This window comes from Eretmochelys imbricata, chromosome 18 (assembly GCF_965152235.1).
Source record: "Eretmochelys imbricata isolate rEreImb1 chromosome 18, rEreImb1.hap1, whole genome shotgun sequence".
Classification (NCBI taxonomy): Eukaryota; Metazoa; Chordata; order Testudines; family Cheloniidae; genus Eretmochelys; species Eretmochelys imbricata.
In genome coordinates, this window is record NC_135589.1 from 4,583,258 (window position 1) to 4,606,340 (window position 23,083).

A 23,083-nucleotide genomic window follows, 5' to 3' on the forward strand; every position below is an offset into this window, starting at 1 on the left:
CATGGTGCCGTGTTTGCCCCTGTGTCAATGGGGATGATGAGAACACTGCCCTAGGCACCTTCCTGGGGGCGTGACGAGGCGAGTCTCATGGATATTTGCAATGCCCTGGGAGGTGGAAGGAGCTAGAGCAGGGGTGGTGTGTGTGTGTGTAACCCCTTTTCCCTCACACCCACACAGCCACAACCTGGTACAAGTCACACCATCCTACGTTTGCACACAGCAGATTGCAGCCTGATGAGGATCTGGTGCAGCACTGTGCATTTGGCCATGCCCCCCTCCTGTCCCCAGCCTCACACCACCCAAGGAGTTCCATGGCTGGGCAGATCCTGGGCTGCCCCTTCAGGACAGCATGCCAGCTGCAGGAGGGCCTGGGGTGGGCTGGGGGTAACCCCTGCTGTTTGTGCCTCTCTTCTTCACTCATTTGCATTATTCACAAGCCAGGATCTTTGTCTCCTGAGGCCCTTGGTTGCCCTTACTCTGAGGCCAAACTCCCAGTGCTGCCCAGAGGGGAGCTGTGTGCCAAGCTCCAAGGCACCAGCGCTGGGAGAAGTCAGCAGCTGTCACAGCTTGGTGGCCTTGCTCAGTCACAGCTATGTATTCATGCCTTTCCTTCTATGCCAGTGGTTCTCAAACGTTTGTACTGGTGACCCCTTTCACATAGCAAGCCTGAGTGCGACCCCGCCTATAAAATAAAAACACTTTATATATTTAAAACCATTATAAATGCTGGAAGCAAAGCGTGATTTGGATTGGAGGCTGACAGCTCATGACCTCCCATGTAAGAACCTCATGACCCCCTGAGGAGTCCCGACCCCCAATTTGAGAACCCCTGTTCTACGCTGACCTTTCTGGTAATGGTCAAGTGGCAAATGCCACAATATTGCTCTGGGAACAGGGGTCAGCCATGTCCGAGCACTCCAGTCATGGGAACCAGCCCCGTCCGAGCACCCCGGGCGCGGGGACCAGCAATGTCCGAGCACCCCGGGGCATGGGGATTGGCCACATCCAAGCGCCCCGGGCACAGAGATTACTGAGGCACTTTTAGTTCAAAATGCCTTTTACTCTAGACAGAGGAAAGCAAGGAGAAAGATCCAGGTCTCCAGAAGAGAGCACAGTGTGTGCCTTCTCTGGAACAGGCTGTACCACTGCTGAGAGGGGGCAGGTGCTTAGAAAGCTGAGTGAGCAGTGCGCACAAACAAGGTTCCATAGGGAAGTCCCAGCTCACTGGAAACTCGACATTTCTCAGTTTGATTGTGCCCTTCTCGTCCAAATGCTGGGGAATGTGATCGGCCCCCAATGAATGTTGACGCATTGGTGTTTTCACCAGCCTTAGCTGAAAGCGAGGCTTGTGGTTTGCAACACTGAGGAAAGGGCCTTGGAAGAGGCACTGCACCCTGGGCTTGCCGGGACAGGCACAGGGCGTTTGCTGCTCAGTACAGATGGGTGGCTGCAGATTCCTGGGCTCATGGGCGGTGGGTAGAAGAGGTTGTGCCTCCCCAAACAGCCAGACGTGGCCCCGCCCACACTCTGCCCCCAGGCCCCCACTTTGGCTGTGCCACTGGGCTCCAGGGGCTGGGACCACACCGCTTGCCTTCCTGGGGCTAGAGGGCTGCAGCGGCGCCCCACAATCTCCCTCTCAGCATGCCGGGGCTGGGGTCCCCTCTCCTGCACCCCCCATCCAGTAACCCTGGGAATGAACAGCTGGGCTCAGGCCCCAGGGATCTGCTCAGAAGCGGAGCTGTGGCCTCCCCAGTAATGTGGATCAGAGGCGGAGCGAGAATTGGCCATCTCAGCAGATGGGCTTGGCACGGAAGCTTCTTGCACTTGTTGGCGAAGTGGCACTGGCTCTTGCTAGGCCGGCTGCTGCTTGCCGTCTCTCCAGAGAGTTTCCTGTTTCACAGACAATAAGCTGGTTATTGTTCCCTTAACTGCATGGGAAATGCAGCTCACTCCTCGCTCTCCTCTGGCTGGGAGCCCTTCAAAGGCTGTTTGATCCCTCTGCAACCGTGCCTCTGCCCAGCACCGTAACCGGGCCGTGACCCCGCTCCTGGTCTGAAGTGGCTGGCAGGCAAGGCTGGTGAGCCTACCCTCTCGCTCCCCCCTGCAAAACCCTCTGAGCCTGGAATCCGTCAGACAGACAGCCTTATGCACAGCAGCCCCTGCCTTAGCAGCTTCGCCACTGGCCTTCCTCGGGTCCCCTGAGACAGGGCCTGTCATGCAGACACAGCGCAGGCTTTATGTCTGGGCTGTCGCCCGCTCTGAAGGATCCCAGTCCTCTGTCGATTTGCTGTCCCTGCACTGAATGGCAAGTGCACAGGGCAGCAGTCATAAGAATGAACCAGAGGCCACTGTGGCGTTCTGGCCACCTACCCTCTTCCCCGTAGGTGTGGGGCATCCTGGAGCAGCAAAAAGGCTGAGGCCGGCCCAGCATGGGGTCCACCACCCCGAGCGGGCTCAGCCTTCTCCATGGTCGGGGCTGGGGCATGGATGGGAAGCTGAGACGGCTGTGGTGCAGCCGGCCCTTGAATGAGAGGGAAGAATTGGCACAGGCAGCCCCTGAGTTAGGAGAGGGGTCATGGGTGCCGCCAGCCCCTGAGTAAGGGAGAGGGTACAAATGTTCCCTGGAGAGGGGGCAGGCACCCAGCAGCCATGGGGAAGGAGAGAGAATGCTGGACGATGCTAAAGGCCTTTACTGATACGGTTTAAAGGGAGGTTCCCGTTGGTCACCAGGGAACATCACCCTGTGGTAGCAGGGCTTCCTTCAAGACAGCAGAGCCCAGCCCCTGTTCCCTGTCGCCAAGCCAGGGGTGGGGTGGAGAGGCAGCTGGACAGCTGGCCTGGGAATACTTGGGGCGCACAATGCCCTGCCCTGGTACTTCCCAAGGTAGCTTAGCTCTGGAACTTTGGCCAAGAGTCTTCCAACTTGGGCCAGGGTTGGAAGATCCTGCCAGGATGCGCCTGGTAATTCATTTCACATGCAGGAAGATATTTTTATTTTTCAGAGGGAAGAAAAGCGCCCCCGCCCCATGTGGCTTCATGGTAAGAACCCCGCTGAGCCAGGGCCGAGATAGCCAGCTTTCCCCTGCCCTACCCAGGCCAGAGCACTGCTGACCTTTCTCTTCAATTCTTACCAATATTTGTTTGCATTGCCTTGGAGCCCCGTGGTGCCAGGCGCTGTACCAACATGTAGGAACAAACAAGTAGGCTTTGCCCCAGAGAGCGGAGAATTAGAGTCTAACACAAGAGAGAAAGCAGTAGTGGGCTCAGGTAGACATGTGGGGGAACACAGTGAGGTGTTTGGGCCATCGTAGGGAGCTGTGGTCACGGCTCACTGGTTGCCCAGCTTTGTTGAGTTTTTCGTAGGCTGGGCGGCAAAAGGGGTTTGAAGGTGGCAGTTGCTGGCTTTGTGGATGTTAACCGAACTCCTCCCACAGGAGAGGGGAAGTGCGATGAAGCTGGGTGGAAAATGTTTAACAAATGATCGCTGAAAGCTGGCAATGGGGCCTATAGCATATGAGAGACGACAGGGAGAGGCCCAGACAGGCCTGGAGAGTGAAGAAAAGTCATTCGGGGTTTCTGGTTTCAAATCTTTGGGGGCCTCTTTGACCATTGGACTAAATAGCCTGGCCGTGTGGCTCCTGGGAAAGGGCCTTCTCCTAGAAGAAGTCCCTTCACCTAGACTCCTACCAGGTAATTCACAGGTCCCGCTCATCTCCTGCACACTGTGTCATGTGCAGTTAGCACATGGGATTCTGTTCTGAGCCCACCAAGTCTCTGCACTTGCCTCAGGTTTCCAGTAAATTAGGGGACTTCAGCACTCTAGAAATTCCCTTCTGCAGTAGCAGAGCGCAGTATTACTCAGCTGGGAAATCCTTCACACACAAAAAGTCATTGTGAGGAATAATTATTTCCCACCATAATTACATTTTGACTACAAAATTCCACCTGCTCTGCTATGTGCTGTGATCCCTCTTGCACTGATGGGCCACTGTCCTGCCTCTCATGTTGTCAGTTGCAGCCAGGCAAAGTGAGTACGCCATCAGTGCAGACTGGGAGCAGCAGTGGGAGGGCCCAGAGGGTTGTGGTTTGGGAGTGTTATACCCCACTTTGCAGCAGAGGTAGAACTGACAACACGAGGGAAAAGCAGAGGAGAATCAGGCCAATGGAATCTTTCCTGTCTCTGGGAAGCCGCCCATTCAGATCAGCCCTTAGTACTGACTGACAGACGTTATTTGATGAACACTCAGGGACTCACATGGGAAATGCTTTTAGTTCCCACTGGGCAGGGAAGTGACACTGGGGGAAGCTGCATGAATGCTGTTTGTGCTGCCCCCTTGTGTGTCTGACCAGAGGCCTCTCAATCCTGCCACTTCAATTCACAACAGAAACACAAAAACACGCACACTTTGCATCTCCCCCTTTCCTGTTGGAACACTGCCCGCAACTACAGTTCAGTCTGGGACACTGCCAGCCTGGACTGCCGTGGCCCCAATTTGCACAACTAGAAAAAACAAAGAACTTCTCCGTTCTTGGCTGCTAGCACATGGCCCTGTGGGACTCAACCTTTTCCATTGGTTGGCCGCAAAATCTGTAAACTTGCCATGCAGCTGAATTTGATGCCCTTTGCTTGCACATATGCCACTGGCTGGTAATCCCACACTCAGGGTTTCTTTAGCCTGGCCAAGCTCATATTGGAAAGACTTCTCCATTGTCTTTCTTACTGACACCAACTCCTCTCCTACTGGGGTGAATTCTGCTCCGCTGTAAATAATGTATGTGAGACAGGGTGGGGGAGGTGTTATATTTTATTGGACTAACTTCTGTTGGTGAGAGAGACAAGCTTGCGAGCTACACAGAGCTCTTCTTCAGGCCTGGAAAGGTACTCCCAGTGTCACAGCTAAATACAAGAGCAAACAGATAGTTTAGCAAAAATAGTAAACTGGTATTCTAAGGGACTATTCAAGGTGAAGTGGCTCATACTTATGCTGAACTATCTGTATTTGCTCAGTACCTTTCCCAGACCTGAAGAAGAGCTCCGTGTAGTGTCGTCATGTGTTAGCTGTGGGCATGTGTTCTCTCTGCGTGCTGCACTGGCTCTGGCCAGATAGCCCATTCAGCAGGCTCCGATCAAACTGCCCAGAGAGACCACGACACTTGGTTTAGTAGCGAAGGCACTTGGTCAGGTTTACTGTGGACGAAGCATGGCCCTAGCTCCCCGGATCAATGTCTACAGTTACATGTATGCCAGTGACAATGGACCTGCTCAGTCAGTGGTGGGACTTTCCACTGCCGCCTAGGCCGGACACTGACACCCCCTCCCCGCCCCCCGAGAGACCTCTTTATACACCAATACAAACAAGTTACGTATTGCCCCTCTGCAGGGCCATCCCTAGCAATTCTGGGGCCCTACGCAGCCCCCCCGCCATGGGTGGGGGCAGGCCTCTGCTGCAGGGTAGCGGGTGGGCCGGCCCCAGGCCTCCATGGGGGAAAAGCAGGGGGGCTGGCCCCAGGCCTCCGTGGGGGGAAAGTGGGGGGACTGGTCCCAGGCCTCTGTGGGGGAGGGGGCGGGCCCCAGGCCTCCAAGGGGCGGGGAGCGGGGGGGCTGGCCCCAGGCCTCCGTGCGGGGAAAGCGGGATGGCTGGCCCCAGGCCTCCATGGGGGGTTAGCGGGGAGACTGGCCCCAGGCCTCTGTGGGGGAGGGGGCTGGCCCCAGGCCTCTGTGGGGGGGGCGGGGCTGGCTTGGGGGGCAGGGGGGAACCCCCCCCAGCACTCAGCTGTCGCAGAGTGCAGGCCCGGCCCTGCTGCAGAGCTCAGGGGGGTGCGGGTGGGGCTGGGGCTGCACTCGCCGGCAGCAGGAGTGCTGCAACCCAGCCTCAGCTGCACCGCCGATGAGTGCTGGAGGGACGGGGGGCTGGGGCGGAGCAGGGGCGGGGGCCTGGGGAAGAGCCAGATCAGGTGCTGGAGCAGCACGCAGCTGTGCAGGGCACCAGGAAATGCAGTGTCCCAAATTTCCTGGTGCCCTGCACAGCTGCATGCTTTGCATATGGGTAAGGACGGCCCTACCCCTCTGATGCGGTTAGTTACCACCCATTACTATGTACACGTTGGTTCGATCAAAACATTTCTATCCGTCACACTCTCATCCTGACCTTATCTTTAGGAGGGGTCAGTTGTGTTCTCATTATCTTTGGTGGGGGGCTTGTACCATACTTGATATCGGGGTGTTCTGGTACTGCCTTTCTGGAATGTGCTTGTGTGAGTGTCCTGTACCTAGCACTTCTCAGGAACATGTGTGTTTTTGCAATACCAGCCCTGTTCTTGCCAGGTTCTGTGAGCCTGCTCACAGCTTATCTCTTGCTAACTTTGCTTTATATTAGCAAGGCTTTACCACTACTTTAGTTCAGGCCTCAGGCCTCACACCGGGCCTCTGATACAAGGCCTTGTCTCAGGCTCCCTTTCTACTACATGTGACTCAAAAGCTTGTCTCTCTCACCAACAGAAGCGATCACCTCACCCACCTTGTCTCACTAATATCCTGGGACTGACATGGCTACAACACCTCATACACTAATGTATGTGAGCATATGCAATGTTCTCTCCAGTTTGTCAAAGGCCTGCGGCATATCCAGCTCAGTCCATCCCACCTCAGTCTATGACAAGTTGCCCCCTTTATGGTGCCACCGGATGTACTGTTCTGCCAGCCTGTTCTGCCAGCCTCGGTCCCCTTTTACCCTGTCTTGCTGAGCTAGGTTCTTAAGCCTCCTCTAGGACACACACAGAGAGGGCCACACCCAGGTGCAGCAAGACAGACACAGACACTGAGATCAGCTCTGGGAAGACTCAGCTTAAGGGACTTGCCTCAGCACTCAGGTGTCTACCTCCCTTGAAGTGCAGACCCAAAGGTATGTTATGAAATCTGCCTCCTCCCTCAATGTGGAGGAGTGTATGCACAGCCTCTTACACCCCCACCCACCCGCCCCATTATGAATTGGACAAACTGGGTTTCAGAATAAACAAAAACAAGTTTATTAACTAGAAAGAATAGATTTTAAGTGATTATAAGAGATAGCAAACAGAACAAAGCAGATTACTGAGCAAATAAAACAAAACATGCAAACTAAGTTTGATTCACTAAAGAAACAGGTGACAAATGCATCTGATGAAGTGAGCTGTAGCTCACGAAAGCTTATGCTCAAATAAATTTGTTAGTCTCTAAGGTGCCACAAGTCCTCCTTTTCTTTTTTTAGGTGACAAAATGTAATTTCTCACCCCAAAAGTTGAATTAAGCAGGATGCAGAGTTTCTGTAGCTCAGCGTTCCAGTTATTTCTTCTTACAGACTGGACCTTCTGGCCTTTCCCTTCAGGTTAGTTCCTTTGTCCCTTCAGGTTCTTTCAGCAGTCCTTCTTCTTGGGTAGGCAATTGAGGAGAGTCATATTTGCCTTCCTCCCCACCCCTAAATAAGATTTACATAAGATCGGAAACTTTTGTTTCCCAAACTTGACACACACACCCTCTCCTTTTAGTGGAAAGTTACAAGAAGTCCAAGATAATGGTGACAAGACCACCTGACCTAGTACTGTCATAGTTATGGCCCAGGATGCTTCCCAGGAAGGAGAGAGATTAGTATCTCCACAGTCTTGTTTTTTCTTTCTAATGGCCCATCAAATCTGATGGCCTGTTGTCTGGTGGGTGTTTTTCAAATACACACCCAGTTGTAATTGTTACATAGTCCATATTCCTATCTTTAGACACAGAAATGATACATGCATACAAACTGGATAATCACATTCAGTAAATCATAACCTTTTCAATGACATGACCCATCTTGCATAAAACATATCTTAGTTATGTCATATCCATATCATAAGCATATTTCCATAAAGAATATGGAATGTAACATCACACAATCCACTTCTCGCAACAAGATAATTATCATAGCCTCTCAGCCCAGGCTGCATTGGTTTCTATTACAGCAGGCCTGATCCCAATCCAAGCTTTTCATTGGCTTATGTTGTCTCTTGCTCGTATGGGTGCTGGTGCCTAGCAAAATGCTTCTTCCATTCAGTCCCAACCTCCACTGTGCATGAGGTCCCACTGCCACACAAGGGGTCAGACCCAAAGGTGAGCTGATCAGTATGCATGGACATGGGCTCACTCCACCATTCATGTGATTCCTTCTGTGTGGCTACACCATGGTGAATTTGGCCCAGAGAGTGGGTGGAAGGAGATGGGGCCAGTGACGGGGCCCATGGGGAGCATGGGGATGGAAGGTTATTCAAGTTGTTGGATAGACTGAAGCTTGGAAAGGGGGGTGTGAGGGACAGTGGAAAGGTTGAAGCTACAAGAGGCAGCCGTGGCATGACCCCGGGAGTTGGCAGGAGGGCTGGAGAGAGGATAGGTGGGATTTAAGAGTAACAAGAAGGGGTTCTTCAGGTATGTTGGCAACAAGAAGAAAGCCAAGGAAAGTATGGGCCCCTTACTGAATGAGGGAGGCAACCTAGTGACAGAGGATGTGGAAAAAGCTAATGTACTCAATGCTTTTTTTGCCTCTGTCTTCACTAACAAGGTCAGCTCCCAGACTGCTGCGTTGGGCATCACAACATGGGGAGTAGATGGCCAGCCCTCTATGGAGAAAGAGGTGGTTAGGGACTATTTAGAAAAGCTGGACATGCACAAGTCCATGGGGCCGGACGAGTTGCATCCGAGAGTGCTAAAGGAATTGGCGGCTGTGATTGCAGAGCCATTGGCCATTATCTTTGAAAACTCGTGGCAAACGGGGGAAGTCCCAGATGACTGGAAAAAGGCTAACGTAGTGCCAATCTTTAAAAAAGGGAAGAAGGAGGATCCTAGGAACTACAGGCCAGTCAGCCTCACCTCAGTCCCCGGAAAAATCATGGAGCAAGTCCTCAAAGAATCAATCCTGAAGCACTTAGAGGAGAGGAAAGTGATCAGGAACAGTCAGCATGGATTCACCAAGGGAAGGTCATGCCTGACTAAACTAATCGCCTTCTATGATGAGATTACTGGTTCTGTGGATGAAGGGAAAGCAGTGGATGTATTGTTTCTTGACTTTAGCAAAGCTTTTGACACGGTCTCCCACAGTATTCTTGTCAGCAAGTTAAAGAAGTATGGGCTGGATGAATGCACTATAAGGTGGGTAGAAAGTTGGCTAGATTGTCGGGCTCAACAGGTAGTGATCAATGGCTCCATGTCTAGTTGGCAGCCAGTGTCAAGTGGAGAGCCCCAGGGGTCGGTCCTGGGGCCAGTTTTGTTCAATATCTTCATAAATGATCTGGAGGATGGTGTGGATTGCACTCTCAGCAAATTTGCGGATGATACTAAGCTAGGAGGAGTGGTAGATACGCTGGAGGGCAGGGATAGGATACAGAGGGACCTAGACAAATTGGAGGATTGGGCCAAAAGAAATCTGATGAGGTTCAATAAGGATAAGTGCAGGGTCCTGCACTTAGGACGGAAGTACCCAATGCACCGCTATAGACTAGGGACCGAATGGCTAGGCAGCAGTTCTGCGGAAAAGGACCTAGGAGTGACAGTGGACGAGAAGCTGGATATGAGTCAGCAGTGTGCCCTAGTTGCCAAGAAGGCCAATGGCATTTTGGGATGCATAAGTAGGGGCATAGCGAGCAGATCAAGGGACGTGATCGTTCCCCTCTATTCGACATTGGTAAGGCCTCATCTGGAGTACTGTGTCCAGTTTTGGGCCCCACACTACAAGAAGGATGTGGATAAATTGGAGAGAGTCCAGCGAAGGGCAACAAAAATGATTAGGGGTCTGGAACACATGACTTCTGAGGAGAGGCTGAGGGAACTGGGATTGTTTAGTCTGCAGAAGAGAAGAATGAGGGGGGATTTGACAGCTGCTTTCAACTACCTGAGAGGTGGTTCCAGAGAGGATGGTTCTAAACTATTCTCAGTGGTAGAAGAGGACAGGACAAGGAGTAATGGTCTCAAGTTGCAGTGGGGGAGGTTTAGGTTGGATATTAGGAAAAACTTTTTCACTAGGAGGGTGGTGAAACACTGGAATGCGTTACCTAGGGAGGTGGTAGAATCTCCTTCCCTAGAAGTTTTTAAGGTCAGGCTTGACAAAGCCCTGGCTGGGATGATTTAATTGGGGATTGGTCCTGCTTTGAGCAGGGGGTTGGACTAGATGACCTCCTGAGGTCCCTTCCAACCCTGATATTCTATGATTCTATGATTCTATGATTTAGAAATGTTACAGAGGGGGAAGCAACAGGATTTGCTGCAAGGCTGGATGGGGAGAGAGAAGAAACGGGAAGGGTCCCAGACATTTTAATTAATGCCTTGGATAACAGAGAGGACAGTATGTTTATAAAACTTGGAGATGACACCAAGCTTGGCATGGTTACAGAAACTCTGGAGGACAGGATTAGAATTCAAAACAGCCTTGATAAATTGGAGAATTGGTCTGAATTCAACAAGATGAAATTCAGTAAAGACAAGTGCACTGTACTTCACCTGGGAAGGAAAAATCAAATGCACAGCTACAAAAATGGGGAATAACTGGCAAGGCAGACTGCTGCAGAAAAGGATAGAGGGGTTATAGTGGATCGTAAATGGAATGTGAATGAACAAGGTGATGCAGGTGTGAAAAAGGTGAAGCTCATGTTGGGTGTGTATTAACAAGAGTGTCCTACATAAGACCTACAGGAGGTCACTGTCCTGGTCTACTCGACTTCAGCTGAAGTATTGTGTCCACTTCTGGGGGCCTCCCTTTAGGAAAGATGTGGACAAATTGGAGAGAGTCCAGAGTTGAGCAACAAGAATGATCAAAGATTTAGAAAACCTGATCTATGAGAAAAGGTTAAAAATGTGGGCATGTTTAGTCTTGAGAAAAGAAGACTGAGGTGGGACCTAGTAACAGTCTTCACCTGTTAAGGGCTGTTATAAAGAGGTGTGTAATCAATTGTTCTCAATGTCCACTGAAGGCAGGACAAGAAGCAATCAGCTTAATCTGCAGCAATGGAGATTTAGGTTAGATACTAGGAAAAAACTTTCCAACTATAATCATACAGGTGATTAAGCACTGGAATAGGTTATGGAATCCCCAGCCTTGTTTTAAGAACAAGTTGGACAACACCTGCCGAGGATGGTCTAGATTTACTTAGTTCTATATCAGTGTGTGTATGTGGGGGCAGGCTGGACTAGATGACCTCTTGAGGTCCCTTTCACCCCTACCTTTGTATAATTCTGTAATCCTAGGTCATAAACTGGAGAGATAGCAGGAGTTGGGAGCTGACAAAAGAGATGGAAAAGGAGGCAGGGAAGGGTTGAGATGAAGTTTATATTTTGCCATGTTTCATTTAAGGAGCATTGGCAGATCCCCGCAGAGATATCAGTGGGAAAGGACAAGCAGGGGCCTGGGCAGAGCAGGAGAGGATGGTGGTGTACATTTGTGAGGGGATAAGAAACTGTCAATGCAGATGGGGTCACAGGAGCAAGAGCAAAGGGAAGTAAAGAGAGCACCAAAGACAGCCGTCATGGGAAGGAGGAGAAAGACTCACTGAAGGTAGTGCTGAAGGCGCTGTTAGCAAGCTGGGAGCTGAATCAGGGAATGGCAGCATCATGGACATCCACGCAAGAGATAAGTGAGAGCTTGATAGGGTCAAAGGCAGAAGGGATCAAGGAGAACAAATATGGAGACCAGGCTCTCAGGCTGGGCCAGGAAGAGGCCAGTTTTGTGGGTAGTTTCAATGGAGTGGAGAGTGTGTATTATCAATCCCATGGGCCATATCCTGGGCCCTTCCAATGCATCTGTGCCAGCCTCATTGTGAGGCACATCCAGTGCCTCCTGGACAGACCAGGTGCAGAGAGTGAAACCAGTGAAGTGTGCATATGGCCTGCCCCTTTGCAGGCACATCCCATGTGCCCCATGCAAGTCCTCCCAGGGCCCAGCCCTGAACATAAGAACATAAGAATGGCCATACTGGGTCAGTCCAAAGGTCCATCCAGCCCAGTATCCTGTCTACCGACAGTGGCCAATGCCAGGTGCCCCAGAGGGAGTGAACCTAACAGGTAATGATCTAGTGATCTCTCTCCTGCCATCCATCTCCACCCTCTGACAAACAGAGGTTAGGGACACCCATCCTGGCTCATAGCCATTAATGGACTTAAAGTCCATTAATTTATCCAGTTCTCTTTTAAACCCTGTTATAGTCCTAGCCTTCACAATCTCCTCAGGCAAGAAGTTTCACAGGTTGACTGTGTGCTGTGTGAGGAAGAGCTTCCTTTCATTTGTTTTAAACCTGCTACCCATTAATTTCATTTGGTGGCCCCTAGTTCTTATATTATGGAACAAGTAATTAACTTTTCCTTATTCACTTTCTCCACACTTTCTCATGATTTTATAGACCTCTATCATATCCCCCCTTAGTCTCCTCTTTTCCAAGCTGAAAAGTCCTGGCCTCTTTAATCTCTCTTCATATGGGACCCCTTCCAAACCCCTAATCATTTTAGGTGCCCTTTTCTGAACCTTTTCTAATGCCAGTATATCTTTTTTGAGATGAGGGGACCACATCTGTACCCAGTATTCAAGATGTGGGTGTACCATGAATTTATATAAGGGCAATAAGATATTCTCTGTCTTATTCTCTGTCCTTTTTTTAACGATTCCTAACATCCCATTTGCTTTTTTGAAACTGCCGCTGCACACTGTGTGGATGTCTTCAGGGAACTATCCACGATGATGCCAAGATCTGTCTCCTGATTAGTTGTTGCTAAATTAGCCCCCATCATACTGTATGTATAGTTGGGGTTATTTTTTCCAATGTGCATTACTTTACATTTATCCACATTAAATTTCATTTGCCATTTTGTTGCCCAATCACTTAGTTTTGTGAGATATTTTTGAAGTTCTTCATAGTCTGCTTTGGTCTTAACTATCTTGAGCAGTTTAGTATCATCTGCAAACTTTGCCGCCTCACTGTTTACCCTTTTCTCCAGATCATTTATGAATAAGTTGACTAGGATTGGTCCTAGGACTGACCCTTGGGGAACACCACTAGTTACCCCTCTCCATTCTGAAAATTTACCATTTGTTCCTACCCTTTGTTCCCTGTCTTTTAACCAGTTCTCAATCCATGAAAGGATCTTCCCTCTTATCCCACGACAACTTAATTTACGTAAGAGCCTTTGGTGAGGGACCTTGTCAAAGGCTTTCTGGAAATCTAAGTACACTATGTCCACTGGATCCCCCTTGTCCACATGTTTGTTGACCCCTCAAAGAACTCTATTAGATTAGTAAGACTAGTAAGACACGATCTCCCTTTACAGAAACCATGTTGACTTTTACGCAACAATTTATGTTCTTCTATGTGTCTGACAATGGAGGACAGGCTCCCTCCATTGACATGGCCTTCCAGCCACTGGCTGGGCATGCTGAAAACTTCCTACAAGCGGACACAGCCAGTGTGACCAGGACAGGGCCCATCTGGGACACCTAGTGAGCCTCTTCCTTTCCAGGGGTGTTTGTCTCTGTACAGGGAGCGCTAAGGTGTGGAGTTTTGAGGCTGTTTAGAAAAGAACTTGGAGGGAGTGATTGATGATAATGAATTCACAGCTGTTATGGCCATGGAATCATTAGCAGTGAAACCTGCCTCTCACCCTGACATTGCCCAAGGTGACTCAAACTCATATCAGCAAGGCCCCTCAGCTCTCAGAAGTAGTCAGGCTGGTATCCTGCCACGCCCTGGCAGTGTAGGGTCAGGAGTTGAGCTTTGGGTCTGCACAGGAGTTGGGCTTTGGGTGTGCTTGAAAGTGAATGTCCCATGCAGTGTGGTGTCATTGCATCCCCAGCAAGAAGGGAAGGAAGTGCAGCTTCACTGCCTGACACATTGAATTGGAAAGACACAAAAAGCTCGTCCATCTCTATCACTGGCATGGGGATGGTTCTGGCACCATCTACATCACTAGTGGAGAGGGGTGTTTGTACCATCTTCTGAGTTAGTATAGGGGTTGTTCTGGAGCCATTTGCATTGCTGACAGGGAGTGGTTTGCTCCTTCTCCAGTGCTGGTGTGGGCTGGGTTTCACCATCTGTATCACCAGGAGAGTTTCCTGCTTTGAAGGAAGTGGCAATGGCTGTCTTGGCCTGAAGCAATGGCGATGGTCAGCTGTGTTTGTTTGAAGGAGTGGTGATAGATATGTTGGGTTGAAGTAGTCGCAATGTTTGGTTGTAAAAACAACGCGGAGTCCTTGTGGCACTTAGAGACGAACACATTTATCTGGGCATAAGCTTTCGTGGGCTAAACCCACTTCATCAGATGCATGGAGTGGAAAATACAGTAGCAGGTATAAATACACAGTACATGAAAAGATGGGAGTTGCCTTACCAAGTAGGGGGTCAGTGCTAATGAGACAATTCAATTAACAGTAGAATACCAAGGGAGAAAAAATTACTTTTGTAGTGGTCATGAGGGTGGCCCATTTCAAACAGTTGACAAGAAGGTGTGAGTAACAGTACGGGGAAATTAGTTTTTGTAATGATCCATCCACTCCCAGTCTTTATTCAGGCCTAATTTGATGGTGTCCAGTTTGCAAATTAATTCCAGTTCTGCAGTTTCTTATTGGAGTCTGTTTATGAAGTTTTTGTTGTTGAAAAATTGCTGCTTTTAAGTCTGTTATTGAGTGACCAGGGAGATTGAAGTGTTCCCCTACTGATTTTTGAATGTTCTAATTCCTGATGTCAGATTTGCGTCCATTTATTCTTTTGGGTAGAGACTGTCTGGTTTGGCCAATGTACATGGCAGAGGGGCATTGCTGGCACATGATCGCATATATCACATTGGTAGATGTGTAGGTGAACAAGCCCCTGATGGTGTGGCTGATGTGGTTAGGTCCTATGATGGTGTTCCTTGAATAGATATGCGGACAGAGTTGGCACCAGGCTTTGTTGCAGGGTTTGGTCCCTGGGTTAGTGTTTTTGTTGTGTGGTGTGTGGTTGCTGGTGAGTATTTGCTTCAGTTTGGGAGGCTGTCTGTAAGTGAGGACTGGCCTGTCTCCCAAGATCTGTGAGAGTGAGGGATCGTCCTTCAGGATAGGTTGTAGATCCTTGATGATGCACTGGAGAAGTTTTAGTTGGGGGCTGTAGGTGATGACTAGTGGCGTTCTGTTACTTTCTTTGTTGGGCCAGTCTTGTAGTAGGTGACTTTTGGGTACCCTTCTGGCTCTGTCAATCTGTTTCTTCACTTTACCAGGTGGGTATTGTAGTTGTAAGAATGTTTGATAGAGATCTTGTAGGTGTTTGTCTCTGTCTGAGGGATTGGAGCAAATGTGGTTGTATCTTTGAGCTTGGCTGTAGACAATGGATCATGTGATGTGGTCTGGATGAAAGCTGGAGACATGTAGGTAAGTATAGTGGTCAGTAGGTTTCTGGCACAGGATGGTGTTTATTTGACCATCACTTATTAGCACTGTAGTGTCTAGGAAGTGGATCTCTTGTGTGGACTGGTTCAGGTTGAGGCTGGATGTTTGGTTGTGTTACTTTGAGGGAGTCCTGATGGTTGTGTAGAGTTGAAGGAATGGCAGAAGTTGTTTTCATTTGAAGGAGTGGCGATGGCGGGGGGTGTCGGGTTGAGGGAAGTGGCAAAGGCTGAGGGTGTCGGGTTGAGGGAAGTGGCGACGGCTGGCGGTTTCGGGTTGAGGGAAGTGGCGACGGCTGGCGGTGGCGGGTTGAGGGAGTAGTGACAGATGGCTGTGGCAGATGGAAAGTGTGGTGATTAAAGTGGCCATGCCACATGAGGGAGTCACAGAGACATTTATCCTTGTGGATCTGAATAATGGTGACTCTCCAGGCCAAGAGGTATTGAGAGAAGGCTCTGCAGATTGGGTGTGCTGTGCCAAAAGCTTTGTCAACCCAGGATCTGTGTAGCTTTGAGGATATGGGGAAGGGTGACAGGCAGGTATGTTGTGTGGGAAAAGCGACAGGAGGCCATACTGGCTTGAAGAAGCAGCTGCATGGATTTGAAGGTGCGATGGGGATGGCAGCTTGGGTCTGAGGAAGCAGTAAGATGCGGGTGTGCAGGTGAGAGGAATAGAGGGCAGTGGCCATGAGGATGCCGTGGGGTGAGGCCTGGGGCAAGTACTGGCTGTGCGGGCTATGGAAGCAGTGACGGGTGCTTACGTAGGTGTGAGGGGGCAGTGACAAGTGGCTATGCAGGGCTGCTTAGCGCTGACACATGGTCTTGTGGGCCCAATTTGGAGATGGCAGGTAGTCATGTGAGTCTGTGGGAGGGGCTGTAGGCAGCTGTGCAGGTCCAAGGAGCAGCCACTGGTGTCTGTGCTTGTCTGTGGGAATGTGGGCTAGAGGGGGAATTCACAGGATGCTGCAAAGTTGCAGTTACTAGCAGCTGTGTGCATTGGCATATGTAGTGACAGCCAGCTCTCTAGACCTGAGGGAGCAGTAAGAGTTGACTTCATGGGTTGGAGGGAGCAGGAGAAACCATCTTTGTGGGTGTGGGAGAGCAGCCAGCTTCATGGGGCACAAATTAACACCTGAATTATTGGAGTTGCACACAGGCAACACCAATGAACTCAACAAAGCCATGTCACTCAGGACACCATCTAACACAAGTTTCTTCCTAATGCTCCATGTCCCTTTCCCAACAACCTCACGTGGCTCAAGCATGGAGCGTTTGCATTTGGAGAGGGGGTTCATTGCTGCCTTTGATCAGCGTTGGGCTCTCTGGGTCCTATGAGAGCTTGTTCCATTGCCATGTCCCTGCCACCATGTTCGAGCAGCTTCTGAGATGCAGAAGACAAGAAGATTGGCAGCTGAGCTCTGTTGTCTACGTGGCTCATTTCCATGTCAGTCTGTCACGTACACACATACCAAGGGGCATTTCTCATGACTATTGGGTTTCTGCATGACCAATGAATGGAACAATCCTGAGTCCCAGCTCCCGGTGCTGAGCGCAAGAGGGCTACCCAGCATCACTGCTACTCCTGGATGTACCCCCCACTCCTGCCTTCATGCTCCTGAGGAGAACAGACAAGAGAAGGACCCCAGCCAGGAACTCCAAGCAGGCTGCACTTCCATCTCCCGCCACTCCCAAAGCTGCCTTTCCTTTTCCAAATCGCTTCCCTAGGCAGAGTACTAGGCCCCGTCAACACCAACTTGGACATGCAGGGTGGCTGATCCTTGGCTATCATTTCCTTGACAGGTTCATCTATCATTTCTGCTACCCTGCCAACTTATTAGCAGATGTTATTCTGTTCCCAGAGGATAAGTGGGAGGTAAACAAATGGCCCAAGCTACAGATGGCTTGGCAGAGCCTGCCCCACACTCTCTCTTATTGATACAAGACTGCCAGCTCCCGAGACCTCCCAGTACAGGCAGCAGCTGCCAGGAGGCATCAGGAGCTGGGATGTGGAGAGGGGGAGCTGCAGCACCAGGCTGGGATGTGTGGATGGTCTGTGCCGGAAGCAGAGCCACTGATTCCAATCACTGTGGTGGGAGGCACGGAGCAGAAATCATGTGATGTTGGCATCATTATGCCCAAGTGGCATTAAAATGGCAGGTTATGGGTTTAGAAGCAAGTGTATATTTCATGCAAGTGTATGTGCTTTGAGAGCCTGAGGCAGAAATGCTTTGGGTTAGAGATTTCCTACTCACACCCTGATGGTTGTCATGCATATGTGCTCCATGCATGTGTATGCGTGTGTGTAGAGGAGGAAGTGGACCCACATAACCATTCCTTACTATAGTCCCCAGTGCTCTAATTAACCCTGATCCCCGTGATCCTCCCAGGTCCTGCACTGACTTTGTGGCACTGCCTCTTAGCTAGAGCTGGGCTAGTAATTCACAACGCCTTTTTGGATGAATATTTCTGCTTTAGGAGCGGACTGTGATTTTCCCAGAGTTGGGCTACACAATCATCTCACTGGAGGTCCATCTGTGGGGAGGGATGGGTACATTGGGATGGAACAGCATCTCCTTTGCAATCCCGTTCTGTGAGTGGCAGAAAGCTAGAATTCAAACTCTTTTGACCAGATTGGACAGATAGGTCACATGATGTCCCCACTCCCCATTCGGATGAACAAACGTCTCAGCATGAGGGTGCCCAACAGAACTTGACATTGGCTTGCCATGAATATTCAGTAAGTTACTGGAGACCTGCCATTTCTCACCGTAGGAAGGGAGCAGAATGTGATCGTTTAAGGATTCTAATGACTATCCACTGAAAATATTTGGCAGTGTACCCTGAGCTCTGCTCATGGTAGCCCCAGGTCATCGGACTCTATGGATATATGGAAACTCAGGGAATTCAACCCAAGTCCCCATACCAAGGACCTAAGGAACTCACTTTCTCCTCCTGTGGCAGTTCAGATCAGTGGAACCAGCTAGGCTGCCAAGCCCCAGTTTAGACCCAAGCTTGCTGGTCTCCAGACTAGGATACACTGCCAGGCCTGCCAGTGAGCCCAGGAAGGGGTGAGCTGACATGGTTTATGTGGGAGGAGATATTCTGGGAGGGGTGACGGAGCAGACAGGAGTGTTTTGTGACTGCTGATCCATGCTGCCATGTGCATGTTCTTTGCGTACAGCTGTCTGTCAGCACACCTTGTGCAGCATTGTTGTACATCAAAATAAATCCCCATGGCATCCTGGATACTCCCCAGAGGGCTCTCCCGAGATGGAAATGTCCAGGAGCACTGTATAGAGCTGGATAATTTTGCTATAGGTTGTTCTGGACCATTCTATGGAATTCTACTCCTGCTACAGGGTGGGTTAAATAACCTAGAGACCATCTCATTCTTTATTTCATTCTGTAGGTGTTAGAGTAATGTCTGTGGGGCTTGTTAAATTATTTTATCCAATGGCAGTTCCCTGCTGGTTTGTTCTTCTCACCACTAATCATTGAGTGTCTGTTCTCCCACACGCTATTGGCCTGCGTTTCCTAGCAGGACCAGAGCTGTGGGAGTGGGACATCCCAATAGGTATGGTAACATGCTTTTGATCGAATAGGTGCCAACTCCAGGACACAGTCATTATCTACCCGGTCTCCCAAAATGCAGATATGGGAGGACTATGTAGCCCACAGAACAATCCATATGTTCTAGTACATGGACTCCTGCTCTAGCATAGCCTGTTTCAGACACTGTCTCACATGCCTGCCACAGAAGCCATCTTGCATGTGGACACACACACACACACCCACACACACACACACACCCCATGGCCCTGGAACAGGAACTGTCCAGTACACATGTCCTGGCTCCATCAGAGACTTGACCAAGATCCCCTGGTCTGCTCCGCGGACTTTATGCATCCTAGTGATGACAGATCCGCATGGATCTGGCTGAATGTCTGACCTGTGTCATAGCCAAGACACCATTGCACATTCACACCAGCTCTGGCCCATTGCTGTGTTTCATGTGGAGCATGTATAAACAGTGGTAATTTAGCATAATTTTCTCCTTGACTACATCTAAAATAAATGTGAATCATTGCCACAGGTAATTAACATTTCTTTACAACATTAAATTCTAAACGATTACAACTCCTGCTCAATGAAAATTTGTCATGCTTTGTGTTCCCATTTTTCCTGGCCAACTGTCTCTCCAGAGCTGATAAATGGGAGCAGCATGCAGTGACAAATTGGCTCTGACTTCACCACCCCTAATTTGGGGGATCAGCTCCAGCTCCTTGGTCAGAAAGCACAAATCCAGAGGACAAGCAACCTCACAAACACTGCACACACGAGCCCTGCCAGCTCGGGGCATAAGTGAGTGCATCTCCCACAGCTGGGGAGTGGAGCTGGAAGGAAGGTGCATACTGGCCTCTGCATTGTGCAAACAGGCACAGAGAGGTGACAGCCAAAGGCCAGACATAGGTGCCTGGAGCAACATGGCCAGGCTCTGATGTTAAGAAATCATGAGTCAAAATCCACAGGACTGGCTCAAGAATCACTAGATTTATGAAGAGAAGAAGTGTTAGTTCTTTGCCTTCTGGGGAGTGTGCGCAGGTCACGCTTTCCATCTTCTCCCTACCACCAGGAGGGCTGGAAACGTTCTTTTGTGAAATAAAAGCTCAGATTCTCATGCACCGCCATGTTTCAAGGAAAACGACAGATGTCACCAGACTCACAATGAGATTGCCAGAGTTGGCAATGTTGCCCAAGCCAAGCCCCATGGGCACGTAACTGATGTGTCTCAAGCTGGGCACCCAAAAATGAAGGCATCCAAATTAGGGTCTGAGTAACTTGCTTTGGGTCACACAGGGTATCTGGCAGAGCTGGGATAAGACCCTAATTCTCCTGGCCAGAGCTCTCATTGTGCTACCTGGCAGGCTTCCTAGCACACTGAAGCCCAGTCAGGCTTGCTGTCCCATACTCGTCAGGGCAGGAAGCAGCAGCTGAGGCAGGGCGGGGAGTGGTGGAGGAGGAGGGAGAAGACCCTTCTCTGGCAGATTCGGGCCCTTGCTGCCCTCTCCATGTCTCTGAGGAGTTGCTCAGGAGAAGCTGACTGTAGCTTTGCGAAGAGGGAGAGCTGCTGGGAGGACACGCATCACAGCAGGAGAGAAGGGACTAGAAGTGGCCCTGAGCTACTGTGCTCTTCCGCTCCCTCCTTCCCTCTCCCCGCCTCACCTGTTACCCCAAAACTACTGTCAGCTTCTCCTGGGCAATTCTGCTCCTTCCCACACAGGCCTATCTGCCCTCGGTGAGAAGGAGAAGGGAATTAGGCATCAGGAGCCAAAGCTCTCAGCTATCCCTCCACCTTGCCTTGCAGGGCTGACAACTCAGCTGCACCCCACTGAAAACATTGTCCTGCATTTAATCGACAAGGAAAATCTCCATGTGCCAGGTGTAGCAGCCTGCCTGGAACTTGGAGGGAGGAGCCCAGCTTGCAGAAGGGCAGAGTTTGGAGGAGGCCCCAGGAAGTCACTCTGTGTGCACATGGCTGGAATGTCAGCTGCACTGGTTGCACTTCTGGAAATGGTTCTCTTAATAGTTTAATTTTGTTTTACAAGCATGGAGGCCTCTCATATTATTACCCAGCACTGGTACATGAACCATATGGGGAGGCCTGAAGGGGATGCTATGGCAGGGAATAGCAGAGTCCTGGACAGGCCATGCCTCCTCCTCTAGCAGGGAATTAATTATCACCCCTCACCTTGCCTGGGTGTCTCGCCTACTTTGTGCTGCTGCTCGGCCCACTCCCCTGCCTTGTGCTGGGAAGCACCAGCTGGTGGATGATGCTAGGAGGCCACTGTAGGCAGCAGCAGGGCAGAACCAGTCTGGAGCCTGGGTCAGTTTCATGCAGAGGTATATGGGGACCCTAAAGCCCCCTGCCACTGGTCTCTCCGGGGCTTCTAGAAAGGACAGGGAAGAGCTAGCGAGCTGGGAGGTCCCTTTGGAGGGGCAGGAGCGAAGCTCTCTCACGGAGCAAGTATCTCTTTTAGGGACATTGAGCTCAGTGTGTAGATATGGGATTTACCAAGCCAGTGGATGAGCCTGTGCTGGGTGCTGCCTTCTGACTGCATCCTTCCCCCTCTCCTCTAGCCTGCGAGCTGGGATTTTACAAGTCAGCCCCTGGTGACCAACTGTGTGCAAAGTGCCCCCTGCACAGCTACTCAGAGAGCCGGGCTGCACAGGTGTGCCGCTGTGACAGCAGCTACTACCGGGCAGCACAAGATCCCCCATCTGCAGCCTGCACGCGTAAGTACCTGCCCATCTGCCTAAGACTGCCCACCCCAGCCTGCCCACCCACTTTCCACAGCACACAGGGAACAGAACCCGAATCAGCCTGACTACAGCAGCAGAGGGAGATTCCCATGCAAGTGGGAAGGGCCAGAAGGTCGGTGAGGGAGTATCTGTCTGTGGGACGAGAGGGAACCCTGACACTACACGGGTGAATGTGTTAGAAACATCAGGCTGGAGACCTGGCCCCAATAGAGTCAATGGGAGATTTGCCATGCTCTGTGTGTGTTTGTATGCGTGTCTGGGGCGCTCGCTGTGAGTGTACCTCGGGGTGTTTGTGTTGTCCTGGAGGCATGACTGCATTAGGATAAAGGTGTGTGTTTCAATCAGGATAGCTCACATGTCAAAGCTACAATGTGCCTTAACTCCACAAAGATTTTAAAGCATGTAACTATTGTGTTTTAAACCCGTCTTTTTCTTAGTGTAGATGGGACCTGTCTCTCTGCATGTGAATGCCATGGATTCATAGCTACATAGATTCCCAGGCCAGAAAGGACTATTGTGATCATCTAGTCTGATCTCTTGTATAACACAAACCAGAGAATTTCCCCAAGGTAATTCCTAGAGCAGATCTTTTTAAAAAACAAAACCCAATCTTGGTTTAAAAGTTATCAGGAATGGAGAATACACTGAGACCTTTGGTAAGCTGTTCCAATGCTTAATTACTCTCACCTTTTTTCCATTCTGATTTTGCCTAGAGTTAACTTCCAGCCATTGGATCATGTTAGAACTTTCTCTGCTAGACTGAAGAGCCTGTTATTAAATATTTATTCCCAGTGTAATTACTTGTAGACCGTTATCAAGTCACCCCTTAATGTTCTCTTTGTTAAGCTAAATAGATGGAGCTCTTTGAGTCTATCACTATAAGACAGGTTTTCTAATCCTCCAATCATTCTCATGGCTCTTGGAATCTTCTCCAATTTATCAACATCCTCCGTGAATTGTGGGCATCAGAACTGGACACAGGATTCCTGCAGCGGTCATGCCAATGCCAAACCAAGGGTAAAATCACCTCTCTGCTCCTACTCGAGATTCCCCCGTTTATGCATCCCAGGATAGCATGAGCCTTTTTGGCCACAGAGTCACACTGGGAGCTTGTGTTCAGCTGATTATCCATGCTGACCCTCAAATATTTTTCAGAGTCCCCCATTCTGCCAGTATGGCCTGCATTCTTTGTTCATAGATCTCTACGTTCACATTTCGTCATGTTAAAATGCATGTTGTTTGCTTGCATCCAGCTTACCAAGGGTTCTAGATTGCTCGATATTGGTGACCTGTCTTCATAATTATTTACCACTCTCTGGTTTTTTGTGTCATCTGCAAACTTTATCAGTGATGATTCTGTTTTGT

General features: G+C 50.1%; 1 protein-coding gene across 1 annotated transcript in view; it reads left to right on the forward strand.

The window, feature by feature from the left end:
* EPHA8 (EPH receptor A8) overlaps positions 1 to 23,083 on the forward strand; it is an 83,924-nt gene that overhangs the window by 23,565 nt on the left and 37,276 nt on the right. The window contains exon 3 of the mRNA XM_077837064.1: positions 21,536 to 21,691. Within this exon, the coding sequence (XP_077693190.1) occupies positions 21,536 to 21,691 (156 nt within the window). The remainder of the gene's footprint in view (positions 1 to 21,535; positions 21,692 to 23,083) is intronic.